A 25,816-nucleotide genomic window follows, 5' to 3' on the forward strand; every position below is an offset into this window, starting at 1 on the left:
AAGTCTCCTAACATTATTCTTAATGTACTAAAGTTTCTACTCAAGAAAAGAATTTAAAGGTAAGAGATTGGGAATGGAAAAGTAAAACTGTCATTAGTTGTGGATGACATAATTGTGAGTGTAGAGAATCCAAATTTATAGCTATTTAAAGTGAATTTAGCAAGGTCACTGGATTCAAAGTTGAATAAAAATCAGTCGTACCTATATAACAACAATAATTAGAATATAACAAAATTTTAAATTTCCAATTACAATAGCACCAAAGGCATCAAGTACCTAGGAATAAATCTAACAAAAGATAAACAAGACCATTATACTGAAAGTTGCAAACATTTCTAAGGGAAATCAAAAGAAGATGTAGTTAAGTGGAAAGATATTCTGTGTTCATTGATCAGAAAAGTCACAATTATTAATATGTCACATACTTCCCCAAATTGATTTATAGATTCAATAACACCCCAATCAAAATACTAGAAATTTTTTAAAATGGAAATTGATAAGCTGATTCTAAAATATGTTTGGAAATGCAGGACCTAGCATAGCCAAGATAATCTTGAAGAATAACAAAGCAAGAGGACTTCCACTACCAGATATCAAGATTTATAAAGCTACAGTAATTAAGAGAGTATGATATTTTCTCAAAGTTAGACAAATGAATCAATGGGACAGAAGTATAATTTATATAGAGGTTTCATTTATGTACAGTACACTGCAGAAATCTTAAACCTACATCTTACATACATATACACCTGTATATCTACCAGACTCCAGCTATAGAACTTTTCTTTTACTGGGAGACAATTTTCCATGAGTCTCTCATATATATATATCTGCATGACTTATGAGCATACACACTGACTACTTTTGTTCTGGACCATCTTTTTAAGGATGTTTGTATAACAAACAGCTTGCGGAAGTTAAAGATAGTGTCTCCCTTTGGAGCAAAGGGCAGGCAAGCTTATAGTCTATTATAAAACATTCAGGTTCCTTTAGCTAAGTGCGGGACACTGATTACGCGCTTTAACTTGGCGGGCCTGGGCTGGGGGACCGGATCCACCCCTGGGGAGGGTAGTGGGTACGGGTGAGTGCGCCCTCCACAGCCCCCCGGGCCTGGGAAAGTGAGGCCGGAGGCAGGCCCCATTTCCTCACCCAAAATATACCAAATGTTAGGAGAGGCTTGCCGGAGGGAACCGCCTTTTCCCCACCCCCTTATCTTGCCCGGACACTCCCCATTGCCAGAGCAACTCCCCCACCGCCAGTGCGCATGCACCGTTGCCAGAGCAACTCCTGCCCGTGACAAACAGCTTCCGCGTCCTCTCAGAACCAATCCAAGCCTTTAACCCTTACAGCTACCCCGCCCTCTAAACCGCCCGATATAAACTTGTACTCTCCCCTAATAAAGCTCTCTCTCTCTTGGTTTTCATCACCCAAAAAGAAACGTGTCCCGCCTTTTCTTTTCTCGCCGCCCTCCATACTTGCACGCCTCCCGCCGGGGACCTGGCCAAGTCCCCCGCCTCGCCCTCGCCTCCGGGAAAGAGCCCCCGCCGCCGGTACCCTCGGAGCAATCCTGGGAGCCTAGGATTTAGCAACCGGCTGCCACCCTCCCCCAGACGAATCAACTGCGACCGCAACTGGCGCCCAACGTGGGGCCCCTGGAATTAAAGGTCCTCTCCACGCAGCGGTCCAGTAAAACCACCCGCTCGCCCGGACGCCTCTCCAGCTCCCCTTCTCCTCGCCTGCAAAGTAAGGGCCGCCTCTCCCTCGCCGCCCCGCGGAGCCGCCCCTCCCTCGCCGCTCCACGTCTGGGGCCGCCTCTCCCACGCCGCTCCGCGCCCGGGCCGCTCTTCCTTTCCCGCATTAACCTAACTCTTACCCCCGACTACCTTTCGTCTTCTCTTCCTATGTCCCCCCATTCCTCCTAACACTCTTCCTCCAGTAGCTTTCCCTCTTCCCCTCCATTACTTTGCTGTGGTCCTTTGTGTCTTTGTTTCTTTGTTTCGCGCGGTGTGCCTCTTTGCGACCGCCCCCCCCCCAAACTGCTCTTGCTACTAGAGGCTCCTGCCTTCTATTCTCGCCGTCTCCTTCGGCCTCGCGGCCACGGTTTACCTCATTTTCTTTACTCAATAATCAAATCCCCTTCTTTTGTCTTTCTTTTTTTAACTATTTAAAATATATAGTGTAACATATATAAAAATTAAACTTTTGCTTATTCATTCAAGCTACTATTACTATACATACTATCTTATGAATTAGTTTTGGATTAAAAACCAGCTAAAATATTGTGAAATAAGATATGTTTCATTGGTGGGGAAGTGAATATGAAAATGATACAGTTCAATGTCTTAGTTTAATGGCTAAGAAGAAATACAGTTTATCAATGGTATATTAATTTTTTCTTACACTAATTTTATCCCTTCAAATTAAATTAGTAACCCATTTATAGTTATGGAAAAAGTACCCTTGGTACTTGACTAACTAGCTTTTCCTAACTGATTTGGATTAAAAACAAAAACTGCTACATCAGAAACATGTTGACATAATCAAAGGAAACAGCTGTTTACAAAAAAGAAGTCATTATAAATAAGTGAATGGAATTCAAATGTAAAGCTATCTTTTGTTTCTCACAGCTAATATCATTCTATCAATATTCGGACTTAACGGAAAATAAAACTCAAACCTCAGTATATCTGTTAAGATCCAATAATAGTTATGTCCACATCAGGAAAGAATAAATAGCAAATTTACAAGTCAGGGTTTTGTTTCTAACTCTACTGTGAAAAAAAAAAAAAAATCATTCTTTAGCATAAAAAGGCTCCCTGCTGTCTTTATTATAAATATAAACACAGGAAAGGTTATTTGAGCTGGAGTCCCTACTATGAATTAATTGTAAAGATGTGTGAAATCAACATATATTCACTTACTAATAGGTATTGCCTTAACCAAAAGCTGGCAATCTTTAATTACACAAAGAAATGCTTATTTCTGACATGTATAAACAGAATTTTAATGGACAGGTTTTATAATTTTCCTTCTTCACTCACACATTGGCCAACATTGGCCAGCAATAGATCTCTGCAGTAGCATAAAAACTATTCAAATAATGATAACATGCATATATCCAAGTAACCTGTTCTAAATTCCAAAGCAAAGCAAAAAAAAAAAAAAAAAAAAACAAACATTAGAAAGACTGTCTACTTATCTCTCTCATTAATCTTCTATTAATGTGCCTACTCTCAAATCTCAGAAAAATATTTTCATAATTACCAAAATTAACAAAATAATTAGATGATCTGTAGATTTTAAAAAATGACTGATACCATCAATCATACTGCAATTCCCCCTATGAGCACTACTGTACATACTGGGGGTGTGAAACATTAGCCACTAATTGGAAGCCTCCTGTTCCTAATCATTACCTTACCTTAAAGTGGGCCCCTACAGGGTGCAAACTCCCTACAGTTAACTGGCTCGGCCAAGAAAGTGAGGGATCCTGCACACATCTTAATCTTACAGTGCAGCTCCCCACTGATCCCTCCTGGTTACTCGGTCAAACTTGGGGCTTCAGAATCTATGAGAAAGGAGCCGACCGAGGATCACTTATTCTCATAAAAAAGAAGGCTGTAAGCCAACCATGCCAAAATACTGCATTAAAAACACCCTCTGGCATAGGTCCCAACCAAGTCATTAACCCCCTTTTTCCACAGCTCTCCAGCCGCACCTCAGCTGCAAACAACGCATCGCCTACACCACCACCCAAACCTTTTCTGCCCCCCTCTCGTTACTCTTCTCCCCTCCTCGGCCTTATCCAAGCGGCCTTCACCTCAGTGAATTCCTCCAACCCCAATCTTACCTCCTCCTGTTGGCTTTGCCTCTCCACCTCCTCCTCCCTGTATGAGCCAGTCGCCTCCAACCTCTCCTTTTCAGAAAACACAGAGGACAGCCCCTCGAAATGTATTTGGAATACCTCTGCCGTCCCCCTAACCTTTCATTCAGTCTCCTTTACAGGAAAGTGCATCCGCCCTCGCTCCAGTAACTCTCCCAGCCTCACTGCCTGTGCCAGCTACTCATCTCCCAGCAGCTCTGCCAAATTTCTCATTCCTCATAACTCCTCTCAATGGCTCTGCTCCTCTACAGGACTTACCCCCTGCCTTAACGTGCAAACCCTCAATACAACTAATGAAACTTGCCTCCTAATTGTCCTTATCCCTAGGGTCCTATACCACAGCGAGGAAGACTTCTTCCTCCGCCTGGAAAGAACTGCAGCCCCTGCTCCTCTGCAAAAGCGAGAACCCATCACCGTCCTCACGATTGCCTCCCTCCTAGGTCTTGCAGGCGCTGGCACCGGAATCGCTGCATTAGCCAGTCAAGGCTCCGCCCTAACTCACCTCCGGGCGGCTGTTGACGAGGACATTCGTCACCTACAAAACGCTATTTCCCATCTTAAAAATTCTGTCAATTCCCTCTCTGAGGTCGTGCTCCAAAACCGCCGAGGTCTCGACCTTCTCCTCCTCAAAGAAGGAGGCCTCTGCGCCGCCCTAGGAGAAGAGTGCTGTGTATATGCCAATTCCACAGGTCTCGCCGAGGACAGCCTAAAAAAGGTCCGAGAGGGACTGGAACAACGCAAAAAAGACCGTGAAGCCACCAGCTATTGGTCCCACATCTTTACCCCCCTCCTCCCATACCTCCTCCCTCTCCTCGGCCCCCTACTAATGATTATTCTAGCTCTCACCTTAGGACCCTACATTATCCGCAGAATTGTCCAGCTTGTAAGGAAACAAACGGATGCTATTTTTCCCTCGTTCGTGCAAGTCCAGTACCAGCGACTCGCCACCTCTGACGCTCCCTACTCCGAGATGACAACCAACCCTCCGCGACCTCACCGCCACCGGTCAACCCGCCGACCGCGAGGCCCTTCTCGATCGCCTGAACATCGCACCAACCTCGAGCTCCAGCTTCTCTGAACCTCCAACTTTAAACCCCCCACCCTCGTCCATCCCGCAAGCAGCAAGGCCTCTATCGAGCGCCCGGGCGCCACACCAACGCCGAGCTCCAGCCTCGCTGAGCCACCGTCAACCCCTTTTCCCCTCCCCGACCTCCCCCCTTCCCTCATCCCTTAGCGGACCTCTCCGGTAAGCTTCTTCCTTTAATTAGAAAAGAAGGGGGAAATGCGGGACACTGATTACGTGCTTTAACTTGGCGGGCCTGGGCTGGGGGACCGGATCCACCCCTGGGGAGGGTAGTGGGTACGGGTGAGTGCGCCCTCCACAGCCCCCTGGGCCTGGGAAAGTGAGGCCGGAGGCAGGCCCCATTTCCTCACCCAAAATACCAGTGTTAGGGGAGGCTTGCCGGAGGGAACCGCCTTTTCCCCACCCCCTTATCTTGCCCGGACACTCCCCATTGCCAGAGCAACTCCCCCACCGCCAGTGCGCATGCACCGTTGCCAGAGCAACTCCTGCCCGTGACAAACAGCTTCTGCGTCCTCTCAGAACCAATCCAAGCCTTTAACCCTTACAGCTACCCCGCCCTCTAAACCGCCCGATATAAACTTGTACTCTCCCCTAATAAAGCTCTCTCTCTCTTGGTTTTCATCACCCAAAAAGAAACGTGTCCCGCCTGTTCCTTTCTCGCCGCCCTCCATACTTGCACGCCTCCCGCCGGGGACCTGGCCAAGTCCCCCGCCTCGCCCTCGCCTCCGGGAAAGAGCCCCCGCCGCCGGTACCCTCGGAGCAATCCTGGGAGCCTAGGATTTAGCAACCGGCCGCCACCCTCCCCCAGACGAATCAACTGCGACCGCAGCTAAGAGTCTCTCTCCTGTAATCCAACTTACTGCATGAGCAGGTGGAATCAATGCAAGTGCTGATACTCTGGCTACCGCCATTACTGGGAGTAATAAACGGTCCTTCAGCTCTGACACAGAGGTCTCTTGTCTTCTGCCGGCATCCATGGAACTGGGAAGGCTAATCTGTTAGCTAAGTAGAGTAAAATCTCAGACCTTTCACAGGTCTTGACATCTATCATCCCAGAAGTTTCCCTCATGTCCTTTCCCAATCAGTATCCCATCCTCACCACTATTTCTAATATCATATATAAATTTAGTTTTACCTGTTTTTGAAGTTCATATAATTGGAATGATACAGTATATACCATGTGTGTTGTTTTGGGCCTGGCTTCATTTGCTTAACATAGTATTTATCAGATTCATCCATGTTGCAGTACCAACAGATTATTCTTTTTCCTTGATGTGTAATGTTCCTACAATTTATTTACCCATCCTTCTACTGACGGACATTTGGTAGTTTTCAATTTGGGGCTGATATGAACATATGCATTAATTTCTCTTGGGTTGGTTATGTTTTAATCCAAATCTCAATTCACTGCATTAATCATTTCATGAAGCGCCTCTGCCACGAGGGGGCAGTGTTACTCTCACTGTTGGGGAAAAAGACTGAATGTAGAAACCAGTTACTTCTTTGCTTTATCTTTATTCTTCATGAGAATAAAGCAACCTTATATAACAATTTAATGTCACCCTTTATTTAGTTGTTCTGAGCCCTTTTATTGCCAAATCAAACCTAGTTTTGTTGTTGTTGTTGTTGCTGTTGTTTTACTACCAAGTTTTCTTTCAGGGGATAAGTTAATATTCCATTTAAGCCACAGCTGATATCATTAAAAAGTATCACCCATAATGGACCAGCAATATAGATGCTTGGGATAGTAGCAGTGACGGGGCTTGGTGGGAAGGGTGGGAGAAGACAAACAATAAACATAATAAATAAGTAAATTATATAGTATGTTATAAAGTCACAAGTGCTATGAAAAACAAAAGAAGTGGGGGAAAAGAAAGAGATCAGAATGAGGATGGGTTATGATTTTAAAGAGGGTGGTTAAGGAGGTGAAATCTGGACAAATACTTAAGGGTGTGAAGGAGTAGCCATTAATATATCTAGCGAACATGCAGAGCAAAGTGGGAGTATGTTTGGAATATTTGATGTACAGCAAGGAAGCCAGAAGGTTTGGTAAGAAGTGAGCTGAGAAAGAATACATGAGGTCAGAGGGACAATGGAGAGGAATAGAGGAGATCAAAATACACTGCAGAGATTTTAACTTTTATTCTGAGGGCAATAGAGAGCAGGTAGAGGGTTTTGAGGAAAGGAGGGATGTGTTTTAAATATTTTAAAAGGATAACTCCAATTGCTTTTTTTGAGAATAGACTATAAGGGAATGAGGTTAAAGCATGGAAATTAGTTAGGAGACTGTTATATTCAAGATGACTTTGAGTGGATTTTGTGTGCTATTTTTCTAACTGCTTTGTTGAGGTATAATTTACATATCACAAAATTCACCCCGATCATATTTAGTAAATTAGGAGTTGTGCAACCATCACCACAATCCAGTTTTAGAACATTTCCATCACTCCAAAAAGATCCTTTTTGCCAGTCTGCAATCAGTCCCTGCTCCCCACTCCAACCCCAGGTAACCACTATGTGTCCTATATTTTAACCCTACCAGAACCCCCTCCTTTTCTTTAGGTGCACGCCTAATACTCAATGTTGTATCTTTTAATCTGTGGATTATCATACTAGAAATGTCAATTCACCCACAATCTGTTTCTCCAAATTTTTGCAGACTTCTCAAAGAAGATGGTGGAAAAGCTTTTATTGTCATGTTTATGATTATGAAATGCTCTCTGCCTAGAACACCATGCCAAATCAAGGGTATGACTTGAAATATAATCTCCCAGGTGACACAAAGGTGAAAGACTAATTTCTAAAAGGCAAGGATAAGGTCTTCCCCAACTTCTTGTCTCAACCGCATTTCAATAAACACTAGGAAACAACGAGAGCAAGAATAACAAAACTTTGGTATAGGTAAACTTTAACTTACTAAAAAATGCCCTCTGTAGTCATCGGGCACTTCAAGGATCTTAAAGTATGTGGTTGGGAAAACACAACTTTGATGCCATCCAAAACCCGAAGAGACTTTTTTGAACTTTGTGATGCTGTTTTACTGACTTCGGACTTTTGGATTTTTTTTTTTTTTTTTTTGAACTTTGTAATAGTGTTACCCAACTTTTAAAAATCTGTAATTGGCTGTTGACTTATTTTCTCATCTAAAGAAATACTAATTTTTAGCCTAATTTTGAATTTTTAACCTAATTTTGTCTTAAAGAGAACCCCGTTAGACCCCTCAAAACCTGGAGCCAGTCCCGCCTGGTGCACCTTATGCGGGTGCGTAACCGTAGAAGAGATGCAAATTAGACATGGCAGGACAGGAGGAATGCAGGAACAGACAGATGCAGACGTGCGGTGCACAGACGCGTCGGAGAGTCATTTGGTGGTCGGAAGCCTCCTGACACTGACAAACTCCCCCGCCAATGAGAGCATTCCCGGAGTCCAAACCTGCCCTCAAGGGGCGGGACTTCCGGCTGCCTTTCTGCAGGGTTCGGAGTCTCCTTGGGATTGGAGTGTGACCCTGAAGGGCGTGGCTTACGTTACGCAGGCCGACGGGGTGGGCTGCCGCAGTCCTCGGTTGCCGTGACGATCGTGCTGGGCTATTTCAAACTCTGTTGGAAACTCTTCCGGCTCGCTGAGGACAGTGTTCCAGACAGGAGATATTTGCGGTTGCTCAGTTTCCCAGTAATGCTTAGGAACAGTAGGGATGACGAGACTGTGGCTTTTATTCCTCTCGAAACCTCGGTGCTCTTTGTTCCTGGGTGGGCTCTGGGCAGGGAAGGAGCTTCGCAAATCCACAGAAAACTGCCCCGCTAGCTACAAGCGGGCTGCGGTTCCGCTTACCCGTGGGGTATTCACTTTGTATCAGTGCGTTTATTTGTTGCCACTTATAAGCACCTTAAAAGCGGGCGGGGGGCTCTGTCTGTAGGAGGCTCTTGACTTAACTGATCCGCGCGGCGGTTTAACCTGAGGCTGCGGCCCCGGGCCGGCGTCGAGCCCAAAGTAACAGGGCTTCTGTCTTTGCAGAACTATGGGCAGCAAGAAGAAGGAAATTGCCTTGCAGGTAAGCCTCAGAGGGCGCCGGCTTCCAGCACTTGGTTGGTGGTGGGGAGGCGAGGGAAGTGTTGTGGAGCGGGGAGTGTACTCTAAAGTGATATTCTGGATGCCAGGGTATATGAGAGTGTTCCCAAACTTGAGGATTATACCCTTTCTTCTTAAAGGAAAAAAAAAAAAAAAAAAACTTAGACCCTAGTGATGACGAATTTTTTATGCATTTTGGTATATGCGAACATAAAATTGGGTTGAAGTTCTTCATACTTAACAACCTTTATACTACCATCAAACCCAAACATGCATTAAAATAAAATAAAGGAAAACTAAAGACTACCAAGTAAATTTGAATCAACATAATTCTATGCGATTGTTACAATTTTTGTTGAAGTATATTCGCTTGCTGTGAGAATATGATACAGGTTCTTTTGAGTTTGTGCATGCTTCTGTAACTGTATGCTCTGAGGAGACCCGGTTCTCCGACCACTGCTCTCTTCACACATTCACTTATCCAACAAATTTGTTTTGAGATGTACTGTGTGCTGGGTGTTCATTGTGCCTTCATTTGCACCCAGATAAGGGATTCTGCAAGCCAGCCTTTGCACTTAACTTTTTGGTCCTGGAAAATAGATAGTGGGTGATGCTAAAATGATAGTAAAACCATATGCAATTGAGGACTGACAATTTGGTGTGCTAAGCCGTCGATCTTGGTGCTTGCCCTTATGAGCCTGTTGCTGCAAAGGAGAGGCTAACCCTACTTGTGTTTGTGCCTAAGAGTTTCCCCCAGAGTGTCTCTTTGTTGCTCAGATATGGCCCTCTCTCTCTAGCAAAGCCAACTGGGCAAGTGAATTCACTGCCCTCCCCCCTTCGTGGGACCTGACTGCCAGGGGGGTAAATCTTCCTGGCAATGCAGGATATCACTCCTGGGGATGAGCCTGGACCTGGCATTGTGGGATTGAGAAAATCTTCTTGACTAAAAGGGGGAAGCGAAATGAAATGAAATAAAGTTCCAGTAGCTGAGAGATTTCAAATGGAGTTGAGAGATGACTCTTGAGGGCATTCTTATGCGTTATAAAAATATCCCTTTTTAGGTTTTAGTGTATTGGAATAGCTAGAAGTAACTACCTGAAACTATCAAACTGCAACCCAGTAGCCTTGACTCTTGAAAACGATTGTATAACTATGTAGCTTACATGGGGTAACAGTGTGATTGTGAAAACCTTGTGGCTCACACTCCCTTTATCCAGTGTATAGATGGATGTGTAGAAAAATGGGGACAAAAGCTAAATGAAAATTAGGGTGGGATGGGGGGGGGGGGTGATTTGGTTGCTCTTTTTTACTTTTATTTTTTATTCTTATTTTAATTTTTTCTGGTGTAAGGAAAATGTTCAAAAATTGATTGATGAATGCACAACTATATGATGGTACTGTGAACACCATGGATGATTATATGGTATGTGAATATATCTCAATAAAACTGAATTAAAAAAAAAATGAATAGCTCATTAACGGGTACAGAGTTTGTTTGAGGTAATGAAAAAGTTTGGGTAATGGATGTTGGTGATGGTAGCACATTATTTTGAATGTAATCAGTACCACTGAATTGTACACTTGAAAGTGGTTAAAATGGGAAATTTTGAGTTCTATACGTGTTACTACAATATATAGTTACAATAAAAAGTTTAAAAAAGAAGAAAAAAACATATGCAAGCATGGGTTCTAGAATTGGGAGGGTGTGCTTTGTTATAAGGAGATCGTCCAGGTAATCCAGAATATGGGTATATTTTAAAACAAGCTTTAAAATGTCCCATAGTTACCACAATACATTTTTTTTTAAAGGCCCAGAATCAACTCCTGGCTCATTAGGATACATCCTCAGGCTACCAGTACCAGAATATCGGGGTCTTTAGACATCTGACTTCTCTTTTATTGTGGGGCCTGCAGTTTCATCTGAATTTAAGAAACCAAGTGATTTGAAAAAGAAAGGAAAGGGAAAGCAGCATCAGTCTGATAGAACATGTGGGAGTGGGATAGAAAGAGCTTTGGACTGGAAGTGAGAAGACAGGATGTAGTTGTTTTAGATGAATCACAGTACTCCTCTGGGATAGAGCTTTCCCATCTGTAGAACAAGGATGTTGGGTAAATTTTTCATAAGGGCCTTTGAACCTTGATATTGTAGGACTCTAGTTATAAAACTTTTCAAATGTGTTATTCTGTCTGTAAATAAATTTCAAGCACCTGGTCCTATCACTTATTAGCTGTGTGGACTATATCTTCAACCCCTCTGAGCTTCCATATCCTTTAAATAACTAGGAGGGCTAAATATATAACCTGTAGAGTTGTTATGATGAGATTCCTTCAGACTCTTCCAGGCTGGTCCAAATGCTACCTATGGTATCTCTGAGATTATTACCCCATATATTTGTTTATCTTTTCATGTGTTTATGCCCTGTCTCTCTGTTACAGATAGGAACATTTGTGAGCAGTATTATTATTTCTTCATATGGGGCAGTATTCAAGTAGGTGCTCCCATTTGCTGAGAGAGAAGGAAGAGTGGGTGTGCACCGAGGCATCTGTGTAAGCGCAGCCTTTCTTTCAAGGTAAAACTCCTTGAGAGCAGTGCCTAGGGTCTGCCAACTCAGGAACTCTGTCACCTTTCAGGTCAAGAATACATGTGGTAGGGACTGGGGAAGAAAAAAGAAGATTATATGTGGTTCCTTCTGTGACTGAGACATAAATTTCAGGACATCAAGAGACAGAGACTGGTCAAAAGGTGCTACACATTTCCCATTCATTCTTTACCAAATGGAGGGCTTAGTGAAATCCAGATATTTCCATACTGCTAAGCTCCTGTCCTACTGCTAGGAGTGAGATTCTTCAGCTGCACAAAGGGTCCTGGCCTCAGAGCTGGTGTGGCTCACTTGATGATAGAGATGTGCCACAGAGCATTGCTGGTGACTTACAACTGAACCACTGAAAGTGACTAAGAGAGGTTGGGTAGGGGTGGGGGCTGTTCTGAACCCATATATATATATATATATATATATATATATATAGGCTTCTGGAAGATGGTGGTTAGGAGAGACAGGGCAAAAAAAAATCTCCATGAAAAATACTAGAAAAAAGACAGAAATGACCGAGAACATCAGTTCCAGTGATGCACCAGCTGGACAAGGTCTGCTAAATCCACAGGGACCGTGCACTTGGTGAAACCAGGATTCTGTGTTCTGAAATACGTGAGTAAGCCTCCTGAATAACCGGCAGCCACACTGCAGTCTGGGAAAACCATGGGTTGGCGTTTGGCATTGGGCTAGTTTTAAAAGACCAAAAGCAGCTGCAGATGTGGCAGCAAGAACCACACAGTGAAGCATAGCGGGAACTGCGTCCCCACAACCTGTGTTTATATCTCAATGTCTGGTGTGGACAACAGCCTTTTGCGCACCAGCTGCTAATTGTCTCAGAGTGAGGAAGGCAGAGGTTAGCCAAAAGGAGAAAATAACCATGCCACTTATAGCCATCTTCCCAGCGGGCTGGGAATGCTCCTGCCTGGCACCGGCACTGCCACCCAGAGCTGGGCCATACAACCCAGTGCGATGGGAAGTGTTTCCAGCAACATGTGCACACGTCACAATATGTGGCGTGGACAATAGCCTTTCACAGGCCTGCAGCTAATTGTCCCAGAGTTGGGAAAGCAGAGCTGGGCAAAAAGGGGGAAATTAACACACCTCATACAGCCATCCTTTCAGCAGGCTGGGAATGCCCCCTACCCGGCCTGGTGGCCCAGAACTTCCCTTGGAGGACAGTGCTCACTTGTGATGTAGCAGCCTTCCCTCAGCAGAGGCCCTAGGAGGTCACAGCTTGAAAGAGGGACCCACTCGCAAGTCCCAGGGACCATACACCAATACCAAGTACTTGTAGGTCAGCGGCAGACAAACTGTGGTGAGACTGAACTGGGGGTTTAGACTCTGGCAACAGCTTTAAATCTCCAGGAATACCTGGGAGATTTGATTATTAAATGTGCCCTCCCTCCCTAACCACACAGATACATGCCCCACATTCAGGCGGGCAGCATGAACTACACACGCAAACTTGGGGCACCAGTTGGACCCCCACAAGACTCAGACCCCCGCTCAGAACAAAGACAAAGTTGGGGAGAACTGGCTTGAGGGGAGTATGTGGCTCTTGGACGCCACATGCTCGTCAGTTAGAGAAACTGCATGCCACCAAGCTGTAGATCTGACAAATTAGAGATGAGTGTTTGAATAAGCCTACATATCCTAAAAGAACACTATCAAGTTAAGCTAATGCCAAGAGGCCAAAAACAACGGAAAATTTTAAAAGCATTTAAAGAAACCAGATGATATAGATAACCCAAACCCAAACACCCAAATCAAAAGATCAGAGGAGACACAGTACTTGGAGCAATTAAAGAACTAAAGACAAACAACAAGACCATGGCACAGGATATAAAGGACGTGAAGAAGACCCTCGAAGGGCATAAAGAAGAAATTGCAAGAGTAAATAAAAAAAATAGACAATCTTATGGAAATAAAAGAAACTGTTGACCAAATTAAAAAGATTCTGGATGCTCATAGTACAAGACTAGGGGAAGCTGAGCAGCAAATCAGAGACCTCGAGGATGACAGAACAGAAAATGAAAGAACAAAAGAAAGAATGGGGGGAAAATAAAAATTGAAATGGACCTCAGGGATATGATAGATAATATAAAACATATAAATGTAAGACTCAGTGGTGTTCCAGAAGAGGAAGAGAAGGGTAAAGGTCTAGGAAGAGTATTCAAAGAAATTCTTGGGGAAAACTTCCCAAACTTTCTAAACAACATAAATACACAAATCATAAATGCCCAGTGAACTCCAAATAGAATAAATCCAAATAAACCCACTCCGAGACATATTCTGATTAGATTGTCAAATACTGAAGAGAAGGAGCAAGTTCTGAAAGCAGCAAGAGAAAAGCAATTCACCACTTAGACAGGAAACAGCATGAGACTAATCAGTGACTACTCAGTGGCCATCATGGAGGTGAGAAGGCAGTGGTATGACATATTTAAAATTCTGAAAGAGAAAAATTTCCAACCAAGAATTCTTTATCCAGCAAAGCTCTCCTTCAAATTTGAGGAAGAGCTTAAATTTTTCAGACAAACAAATGCAGAGAGAATTTGCTAACAAGAGACTTGCCCTACTTGAGATACTAAAGGGAGCCCTACTGATGGAGAAACAAATGAGAGAGAGATATGGAGAAAGATTCAGTACTAAAGGGATTCTGTATGGGTATGTCAAAGGACATTAAGAGAAAGAGGGAAAAAATATATCTGACAAACATAAACCAAAGGATAGGATGGTTGATTCAAGAAATGCCTTCACAGTAATAACGTTGAATGTAAATGGATTAAACTCCCCAATTAAAGGATATAGATTGGCAGAATGGATAAAAAAAAATAAACCATCAATATGTTGCATACAAGAGATTCATCTTAGACACAGGGACACAAAGAAATTGAAAGTGGAAGGATGGAAAAAAATATTTCAGACAGGCTACAGCCAAAAGAAATCAGGAGAGCAATATTAAACTCAGATAAAAATAGACTTTAAATGCAAGGGTGTTATGAGAGACAAAGAAGGCCACTATATACTAATAAAAGGGGAAATTCAAAAAGAAGAAATAATCATAAATATTTATGCACCCAATCAAGGTACCAAAAAATACATGAGACAAACATTGGCAAAACTAAAGGAAACAATTAATGTGTCCACAATAATTGTGGGAGACTTCAACACATCACTCTCTCCTATGGATAGATCAACTAGACAGAAAACCAATAAGGAAATTGGAAAGCTAAACTGGTAAATGAATTTGATTTAACAGACATATATAGAACATTACATCCCAAATCACCAAGATACACATTCTTCTCTAGTGCTCACAGAATGTTCTCCAGAATATACCATATGCTGGGACATAAAACAAGCCTCAATAAATTAAAAAAAAATTTGAAATTATTCAAAGCACATTCTCTGACCACAATGGAATACAATTAGAAGTCAATAACCATCAGAGACTTGGAAAATTCACAAATACCTATTAAACAACATACTCCTGAACAATCAGTGGGTTAAAGAAGAAATAAGAGAAGCCTCTAAATATATAGAGATGAATCAAAATGAGAACACAACATATCAAAACCTATGGGACACAGCAAAAGCAATACTGAGGGGGAAATTTATAGCACTAAACACATACATCACAAAGGAAGAAAGAGCTAAAATCAAAGAACTAACGGAGCAACTGAAGAATCTAGAAAATGAACAGCAAACTAATCCTAAACCAAGTAGGAGAGAAGAAATAACAAGGATTAAAGCAGAAATAAATGACATAGAGAACAAAAAAATAGAATAAATAACACCAAAAGTTGGTTCTTTGAGAAGATCAACAAGATTGACAAGCCCCTAGCTAGACTGACAAAATAAAAAAGAGAGAAGACCCATATAAACAAAATAATGAGTAAGAAAGGTGACTTTACTGCAGATCCTGAGGAAATTAAAAAATTTATAAGAGGATACTATGAACAACTGTATGCCAACAAACTACATAATGTAGAGGAAATGGACAATTTCCTGGAAACATATGAACAACCTAGACTGACCAGAGAAGAAATAGAAGACCTCAACCAACCAAACACAAGCAAAGAGATCCAATCAGTCATCAAAAAGCTTCCCACAAATAAATGCCCAGGGCCAGATGGCTTCGCAGGGGAATTCTACCAATCTTTCCAAAAAGAACTGACACCAATCTTACTTAAACTCTTTCAAAACATTGAAGAAAATGGAACACTACCTAACACATTTTATAAAGCTAACATCAATCTAATACCAAAACCAGGCAAAGATGCTACAAAAAAGGAAAACTACAGGCCCATCTCCCTAATGAATATAGATGCAGAAATCCTCAATAAAATACTTGCAAATCAAATCCAAAGACACATTAAAAAAATCATACACCATGACCAAGTGGGGTTCATTGCAGGCATGCAAGAATGGCTCAACATAAGAATATTGATGAATGTATTACAACACAGAAACAAATCAAAAGAGAAAAATCAAATGATCATCTCAATAGATGCTGAAGAAGCATTCGACAAAATCCAATATCCCTTTTTGATAAAAACACTTCAAAAGGTAGGAATTGAAGTAATCTTCCTCAATATGAACAAGAGCATATATGAAAAACCCAGAGCCCGCATAGTACTCAATGTTGAGAGACTGAAAGCCTTCCTCTAAGATCAGTAACAAGACAAGGATGCCCGCTGTCACCACTGTTATTCAACATTGTCTGGAAGTGCTAGCCCGGGCAATCTGGCAAGACAAAGAAATAAAAGGCATCCAAATTGGAAAAGAAGAAGTAAAACTGTCATTGTTTGCAGATGATATGATCTTATATCTGGAAAACCCTGAGAAATTGACGATACAGCTACTAGACCTAATAAATTTAGCAAAGTAGCAGGATACAAGATTAATTCACATAAGTCATTAATGTTTCTATATGCTAGAAATGAACAAGGTGAACAGACACTCAAGAAAAAGATACTATTTTCAATAGCAACTAAAAAAATCAAGTACCTAGGAATAAACTTAACCAAAGATGTAAAAGACCTATACAAAGAAAACTACATAACTCTACTAAAAGAAATAGCAAGGGACCTTAAAAGATGTAAAAATATTCCATGTTCATGGATAGGAAGGCTAAATATCATTAACATGTCAATTCTACCCAAACTCATCTACAGATTCAACGCAATTCCAATCAAAATTCCAACAACCTATTTTGCAGACTTGGAATAGCCAGTTATCAAATTTACTTGGAAAGAGAACATGCCTCGAATTGCCAAAAAACACTCTAAAAAAGAAAAACAAAGTGGGAGGACTTACATTCCCTGACTTTGAAGCTTATAATAAAGCCACAGTAGTCAAAACAGCATGGTACTGGCACAAAGGTAGACATATTGATCAATGAAATGGAGTTGAGAATTCAGAGATAGACCCCCAAATGTATGACCAACTGATCTTTGATAAGGCCCCCAAAGTCACTGAACTGAGTCATAATGGTCTTTTCAACAAATGTGGCTGGGAGAGTTGGATATCCATATCCAAAAGAATGAAAGAGGACCCCTACCCCACACCCTACCCAAAAATTAACTCAAAGTGGATCAAAGATCTCAATATAAAAGACAGTACCATAAAACTCCTTGAAGATAATGTAGGGAAACATCTTCAAGACCTTGTATTAGGCGGTCACTTCCTAGACCTTACACCCAAAGCACAAGCAACAAAAGAAAAAAATAAATGGGAACTCCTCAAGCTTAGAAGTTTCTGTACCTCAAAGGAATTTGTCAAAAGGGTGAAGAGGCAGCCAATTCAATGGGAAAAAAATTTTGGAAACCATGTATCTGACAAAAGAGTGATATCTTGCATGTATAAAGAAATCCTGCTACTCAATGACAGTAGTATAGATAGCCCAATTATAAAATGGGTAAAAGATATGAAAAGACAGTTCTCTGAAGAGGGAATACAAATGGCCAAGAAACACATGAAAAAATGTTTGCTTCACTCGATATTAGAGAGATGCAAATTAAGACCACAACGAGATACCATCTCACACCAATTAGAATGGCTGCCATTAAACAAACAGGAAACTACAAATGCTGGAGAGGATGTGGAGAAGTTGGAACTCTTATTCATTGTTGGTGGGACTGTATAATGGTTCAGCCACTCTGAAAGACAGTCTGGCAGCTCCTTAAAAAACTAGATGTAGAGTTACCCTTCAATCCAGCAATTGCACTTCTCGATATATACCCGGAAGATCGGAAAGCAGTGACATGAACAGATATGTGCATGCCAATGTTCATAGCAGCATTATTCACAATTGCCAAGAGATGGAAATAATCCAAATGTCCTTCTACAGATGAGTGGATAAATAAAATGTGGTGTATACACACAATGGAATACTACGCGGCAGTAAGAAGGAACGATGTCGTGAAACATTTGACAACATGGATGAACATTGAAGACATAGTGCTGAGCAAAATAAGCAAGGGATAAAAAGAGAAATATTATATGCTACCACTAATGTGAACATTAAAAATTATAAAATAAATGGTTTATAATGTAGAATGTAGGGTCCTAGTGATAGAGAGCAATTAGTGAAGGGGGAACAATAACGCAATAAGAACACATAAGCTATCATGGGTAAATTTAACGTTCTGGGAATGCCCAGGAATAACTATGGTCTGTTAATTTCTGGTGGTTGTAGTAGGAACAAGTTCACAGAAATGTTCCTATATTAGGATATTTTCTTGGGGTAGAGTAGGAACATGTTGGAAGTAAAGTAGTTATTTTAGGTTAGTTGTCTTTTTCTTATTCCCTTGTTTTGGTGTGTTTGAAATGTTTTTTTTATTGTATGTTTTTAAATAAATTTTTTGATATAGTTAATATATTTAAAAAAATGAAAAAAAATATGCAGAGTGCCCCTGAGGAGCTGGGGGAGAATGCAGGGGTGTTGGGCTTCCCCACCTCGATGGTTGCTGATGTGCTCACAGACATTGGGGACTGGAGGTTTAATGGGCTGAGCCCTCTGTCACGGGACTTGCCCTTAGGAAGACTGCTACTGCAAAGAAGAGGCTAGGCCTGCTTATAATTGTGCCTAAGTGTCTCCTCCTGAATGCCTCTTTATTGCTCAGATGTGGCCCTCTCTCCCTAGCTAAACCAACTTGACAGATGAAATCACTGCCCTCCTCCCTACATGGAATCTGACACCCCGGGGTGTAAATCTCCCTTGCATCGTGGAATGTGACTCCTGGGGAGGAATCCAGAGCCAGCATCATGGGATGGAGAACATCTTGACCAAAAGGGGGATGTGAAATGAAAGGAAATAAGATTCAGTGGCTGAGAGATTCCAAAAGGAGCCGAGAGGTCACTCTGGTGGGCAGTCTTATGCACAACAGAGATAACCCTTTCTAGGTTCTGATGAATTGGAATAGCTAGCAGTAAATACCTGAAACTATCAAGCTACAACCCAGAGCCCTTGAATCTTGAAGATGATTGTATAACTGTTTAGCTTATGAGGGGTGACAATGTGATTGCAAAAGCCATGTGGATCACACTCCTCTTTGTCCAGTGTATGGATGGATGAGTAGAAAAATGAGGGGGGAAAAAAAGACACCCAGTGTTCTTTTTTACTTTAATTGTTCTTTTTCACTTTAATTTTTATTCTTATTACTTTTGTGTGTATAGTAATGAAAAGGTTCAAAAATTGATTTTCTTGATGGACACAAAACTGTATGATGGTACTGTGAACAACTGATTGTATGCTTTGTATGACTGCATGGTATGTGACTACATCTCAATAAAATTGTATTTAAAAAGTACTACACAGACAGCCCAATTATAAAATGGGGAAAAGATAAGAAAAGACAGTTCTCTGAAGAGGAAATACAAATGGCCAAGAAACATGAAAAAATGTTCAGCTTCACTAGCTATTAGAGAGATGCAAATTAAGACCACAATGAGATACCATCTAACACCGATTAGAGTGGCTGCCATTAAACAAACAGGAAACTACAAATGCTGGAGAGGATGCGGAGAAATTGGAACTCTTATTCATTGTTGGTGGGACTGTATAATGGTTCAGCCACTCTGGAAGTCAGTCTGGCAGTTCCTTAGAAAACTAGACATAGAGTTACCATTCGATCCAGCGATTGCCCTTCTCGGTATATACCCGGAAGATTGGAAAGCAGTGACATGAACAGATATCTGCACGCCAGTGTTCATAGCAGCATTATTCACAATTGCCAAGAGATGTAAACAACCCAAATGTCCTTCAACAGATGAGTGGATAAATAAAATGTGGTATATACACACGATGGAATACTACACGGCAGTAAGAAGGAACGATCTCGTGAAAGATATGACAACATGGATGAACCTTGAAGACATAATGCTGAGCGAAATAAGCCAGGCACTAAAAGAGAAATATTATATGCTTCCACTAATGTGAACTTTGAAAAATGTAAAACAAATGGTTTATAATGTAGAATGTAGGGGAACTAGCGTTAGAGAGCAATTAAGGAAGGGGGAACAATAATCCAAGAACAGATAAGCTATTTAACGTTCTGGGGATGCCCAGGAATGACTATGGTCTGTTAATTTCTGATGGATATAGTAGGAATAAGTTCACAGAAATGTTGTTATATTAGGTAACTTTCTTGGGGTAAAGTAGGAACAGGTTGGAAGTAAAGCAGTTATCTTAGGTTAGTTGTCTTTTTCTTACTCCCTTGTTATGGTTTCTTTGAAATGTTCTTTTATTGTATTTTTTTTTTCATACAGTTGATTTAAAAAAGAAAAAAAAAGTAAAAAAAAAAAAGAAAAAGGGAAAAAAATATGTAGTGCCCCCTTGAGGAGCCTGTGGAGAATGCAGGGGTATTGACCTACCCCACCTCGATGGTTGCTAACATGACCACAGACATAGGGGACTGGTGGTTTGATGGGTTGAGCCCTCTACCATAGGTTTTACCCTTGGGAAGATGTCTGCTGTAAAGGAGAGGCTAGGCCTCCCTATATTTGTGCCTAAGAGCCTCCTCCCGAATGCCTCTTTGTTGCTTAGATGTGGCCCTCTCTCTCTAGCTAAGCCAACTTGAAAGGTGAAATCACTGCCCTCCCCCCTACGTGGGATCAGACACCCAGGGGAGTGAATCTCCCTGGCAACGTGGAATATGACTCCCGGGGAGGAATGTAGACCTGGCATCGTGGGACAGAGAACATCTTCTTGACCAAACGGGGGATGTGAAAGGAAATGAAATAAACTTCAGTGGCAGAGAGATTCCAAAAGGAGCCGAGAGGTCACTCTGGTGGGCACTCTTACGCACAATTTAGACAGCCCTTTTTAGGTTCTGAAGAATTGGGGTAGCTGGTGGTGGATACCTGAAACTATCAAACTACAACCCAGAACCCATGAATCTCGAAGACAGTTGTATAAAAATGTAGCCTATGAGGGGTGACAATGGGATTGGGAAAGCCATAAGGACCACACTCCACTTTGTCTAGTTTATGGATGAATGAGTAGAAAAATAGGGGAAGGAAACAAACAAACAGACAAAGGTACCCAGTGTTCTTTTTTACTTTAATTGTTCTTTTTCATTTTAATTATTACTCTTGTTATTTTTGTGTGTGTGCTAATGAAGGTGTCAGGGATTGTTTAGGTGATGAATGTACAACTATGTAATGGTACTGTGAACAATCGAATGTATGATTTGTTTTGTATGACTGTGTGGTATGTGAATACATCTCAGTAAAATGAAGATTAAAAAAAAAAAAAATACTACAGTGTCTTAGCCTAACAGTTGTAAGTCTTAAAATTGAGTGGAGTGCAATACTAGCGATCAATAAGAGGGTGGGGTAAAGGGTATGGGACGTTTGGGGTCTTCTTTTTTCTTTTTATTTTTTTCTGGAGTAATGCAAATGTTGTAAAAAGGATCATGGTGATGAATACACAAATATGTGATGATTGTACATTTTGGTTGGATTGTATGGTGTGTGAATATATCTCAATAAAATTACGTTGAAAAATTAAATAAAACCTTTATATCGCTTTCCTCAGGACTATGGTTATAGCTCCAGGATGACATCATTTCAATCTTCTTACCTCATTTGTGGCACCAAAAAGATTTTTCTGTTTTTATTTTTTTAAACTAGAAACATAAAGGCAAACGAGTATGATTTCTTTAAAAAGAGGACTTTTAATAGAGGATTTGCAGATGTTACATGTTTCCCACCCTTAATTGCAGATAGGCAGCCTATCTTTTTTAAAGGAATAGAGACCTTAGCATGCATATCTTAAGAATGAGTGGTAATTGTCATGGTCTTTTAATTCATATAGTTTCACAGTACTTCCCCACAAGATACTTATTAACTATAAAGGAAAAGAGAATAGTATTACAGTTGAGATACCTGACAGACACCACCATATTCAAGTGATCATAGTGAACATGATAAGTATGGGACAGATAATGGAAACTGTGTGGGACCTAATAGGATGCAGTGAGAGGAACCAGTGATGATTCTGACACTTGGGCAAAAGATGCATAACCTGAATCTTCTCAGGATGAAACATCAAACACATCCACACTAAGGGATATTCTGCATAACTGAAGGAGACTAAAAAGACTTGGCAAATAAATTTAGCACATCATTCTGATTAGATCCTTTTGCTCTTCTGGACAATTAGTGAACTGCAATTTGCTATGGAACAATTAATGAAATGTGATTGGGGTCTGAAAGTTATACAGTAGTAATGTATCAGTGTTGATTTCCTGATTTTGAGAGTTTTATTGTTATGTAGGAGAATGTATTCTGATGGGGTATCAGTTTGACAAATTTACTTTCAAATAATTCAAGAAAAAATGTTCTTTCTACTGTACTTGTAAGTTTTATATAAGTTTGAAATTGTTTCAGGATAAAAACCATATACAAAAATTTATACTACTAATAGAGAATATGCATATTTTCCTTGCATTTCATTTCTATTGTAATCCAGAACACTGTGTAGAAGAAAAAAAATGTGAAGGCATGGCAGTAAATTCAACTTTTAATCATATCTGATGTTGATGTGCTACATTTAACAAAAGATGTGTAAAACACTACACACTACAAAACATCACTGAGAAATTTAAAGAATATCTAAGCAAATGGAGAGAAACATTATGTTTAAGAACAGGAAGATTCAATGATGTTAAGATTTCAATTTTTTTCCCAAATTGATTTGTATAGTCAAAGCAGTCCCAATCAAAACCCATGCAGGAGGGGGAGGATCCAAGATGGGTGATTAGGGAGAGGCTGAGCTCACCTTTTTCCCAGAAGAATAACTAGAGGGCAAGAAGAAACTGCAACAATGGATCTGGGACTCCTGAGATTGGGGGAATACTCTAAAACACCCAGGAAGGTGCAGGACAAAGAGATGGAGAAGTTGCAGTGAGAGATCGTGAGTAAGCTCCCTCAGCCCCTGCTCCTGGTGCCCATTCTCCAACCTAGAGGCAGAAAGCTTCCAGGCGTTTCGACCCTGGGAGATGGGCGACCACAGACTAGTGGGCTGTGAAGGTCCACTTTCCCAAGAATGGGGTGGGACATGGTCTATCACTGTTCCAGCTTTTGACCAGCAAATTTGGACTGCTGGGACCTGCAGTATCAACCTGTCCAGCTGAGTGCTGAAATTGGCTGAAAGCTAAGAAGAGCCTGCCTTTTGAGGGCTGAGGGGAATAGGTTGCTGAAGAGCACCATCTGCTGGCAGGTGAGGAAAGCACATTATATCCTCTGGGAAGACATCTAAAAGGCTTTAGGGCAAAGAGGGCCATATGATGGACAGGCCAGGAAAGTGCACCCTTAGGGAGCACATTAAAGTCTTTTTGGCTTCTTTATTTGACCCTCTCCCCAGGATCCCTGTGAACTGGTGTGCACCCCTGTCGTGGGTCCCTAGCCCTGCCCTGGTTGGGTAATACTGATGAACCAAGAGGCAAAGAAGAGCATTAACACAAAGTCAATCAACCAGAAAATCATAAACAAGAGAGATAATCCAACTTTCAGAGTAAACTCATCAAGATAATCCAATGCCCACACAGCAGCAAACAATTACAAGCCACACTAAGAAAGGGGAAGATATGGCCCAGTCAAGGGATCAAATTAAAAAGTCAGAGGAGATCAGAATTTGGAAAAAACTAATCAAAGATGTTCAAACCAATCCCCTAAATCAAGTCAAAGAGATGGCCAAAGGCAAGGATATTAAGAAGACCCTGACTGAGCATAAAGAAGAATTTGAAAGCATGCAAAGAAAAATAGTGGAGCTTATGGGAAAAATACACTAGAGGCACACAATAGCAGATTTGAAGAGGTAGAAGAAAGGATCAGCAAGCAAGAAGACTGAGCATACAAATTTGAACAAAAAAAGAACAGATAGAGAAAAAATGGGAAAAATTGAGCAAGGTATCAGGGAATTGATTGACAATATGAAACACTCAAACATTTACAGCATAGATGTCCCAGAAGGAGAACAGAAAGGAAAGGGGGAAGAAGGAATATTTGAGGAAATAATGGCAGAAAATTTCCCAACTCACATGTAAGACATATTCATGTCCAGGAAGCCCAACATACTCCAAACTGAATAAAGCCTAATAGACCTACTCCAAGACACTTACTAATAAGACTGTAAAATGTCAAAGATAAAGAGAATTCTGAAAGCAGAAAGAGAAAAGCAATTCATTACATACAAGACACTGAAAGAGAAAAACTGCCAGCCAAGAATTCTCTATCCGGCAAATTGTTCTTCAAAAATGAGGGGGGGAGGTGGGGCAAGATGGTGGATTGGTGAGGTGTATGTTTTAGTTACTCCTCCAGGGAAGTAGGTAGAAAGCCAGGAACTGCGTGGACTGGACATCGCAGAGCAATCTGACTTTGGGCATACTTCATACAACACTCATGAAAACGTGGAACTGCTGAGATCAGCGACATCTTTGATTCAGAAAAAAAAAAAAGTTAAAAAAATAAACAAAACAAGGAAAAAAATATGCAGAGCCCCCTTGAGGAGCTGGTGGAGAATGAAGGGTTATTGGCCTGCCCTACCTCGATGGTTGCTAACATGCCCACAGACATAGGGGATTGGTGGTTTGATGGATTGAGCCCTCTACCATGGAATTTGCCCTTGGGAAGACTGTTGCTGCAAAGGAGAGGCTAGGCCTCCCTATAATTGTGCCTAAGAGCCTCCTCCTGAATGCCTCTTTGTTGCTCAGATGTGGCCCTCTCTCTCTAGCTAAGCCAACTTGAAAGGTGAAATCACTGCCCTCCCCCCTACGTGGGATCAGACACCCAGGGGAGTGAATCTCCCTGGCAACGTGGAATATGACTCCCGGGGAGGAATGTACACCCGGCATCGTGGGATGGAGAACATCTTCTTGACCAAAAGAGGGATGTGAAAGGAAATGAAATAAGCTTCAGTGGCAGAGAGATTCCAAAAGGAGCCGAGAGGTCACTCTGGTGGGCACGCTTATGCACAATATAGACAACCCTTTTTAGGTTCTAATGAATTGGGGTAGCTGGTGGTGGATACCTGAAACTGGGTTACCTGTAACCCAGAACCCATGAATCTTGAAGACAATTGTATAAAAATGTGGCTTATGAGGGGGGACAGTGGGATTGGGGGGGGCGCCATAGGGATCACATTCCCATTAGTCTAGTTTGTGGATGGATGAGTGGAAAGGTGGGGGAAGGAAACAAACAAACAAACAGACAAGGGCGGCCAGTGTTCTTTTTTACTTTAGTTGCTCCTTTTCGCTTTAATTATTATTCTGGTTATTTTTGTGTGTGTGGTAATGAGGGTATTGGGGATTGATTTTGGTAATGAATGTACAACTACCTAATGGTACTGTGAACAATCAAATGTACGATTTGTTTTGTATGACTGCGTGGTATGTGAATATATCTCAATAAAATGAATAATAAAAAAATGAGGGGGAGTTAAAGATGTTCACAGATAAGCAGAAGCTGAGAGAGTTCATTAACAAGAGACTTGCCCTACAAGAAACACTAAAGGGAGTTCTGCAGGCTGAAGGGAAAAGACAAGAGAGAGGCTTGGAAGAGAGTGTAGAAATGAAGAGTATCAGCAATGAAGAGTATCAGAAAAGGGTATACAGAGAGACAAAAAAAAAGACACAACATATAAAAGCCAAAAGATAAAATGGTTGAAGTAAATGCTGCCAT

The 25,816-nt window shown here is 41.4% G+C and overlaps 1 protein-coding gene across 1 annotated transcript in view; it reads left to right on the forward strand.

The window, feature by feature from the left end:
* The first annotated feature begins 8,512 nt into the window (after positions 1 to 8,512).
* The window catches only part of NME9 (NME/NM23 family member 9), a 45,785-nt gene continuing 28,481 nt past the window's right edge, over positions 8,513 to 25,816 (forward strand). The window contains 2 exon segments of the mRNA XM_037825124.1: positions 8,513 to 8,636; positions 8,979 to 9,015. Coding sequence (XP_037681052.1) covers positions 8,983 to 9,015 — 33 coding nt within the window. The 5' untranslated portion in view covers positions 8,513 to 8,636; positions 8,979 to 8,982.

The sequence above is a fragment of the Choloepus didactylus genome, chromosome 1, assembly GCF_015220235.1.
Source record: "Choloepus didactylus isolate mChoDid1 chromosome 1, mChoDid1.pri, whole genome shotgun sequence".
NCBI classification, from domain to species: domain Eukaryota; kingdom Metazoa; phylum Chordata; class Mammalia; order Pilosa; family Megalonychidae; genus Choloepus; species Choloepus didactylus.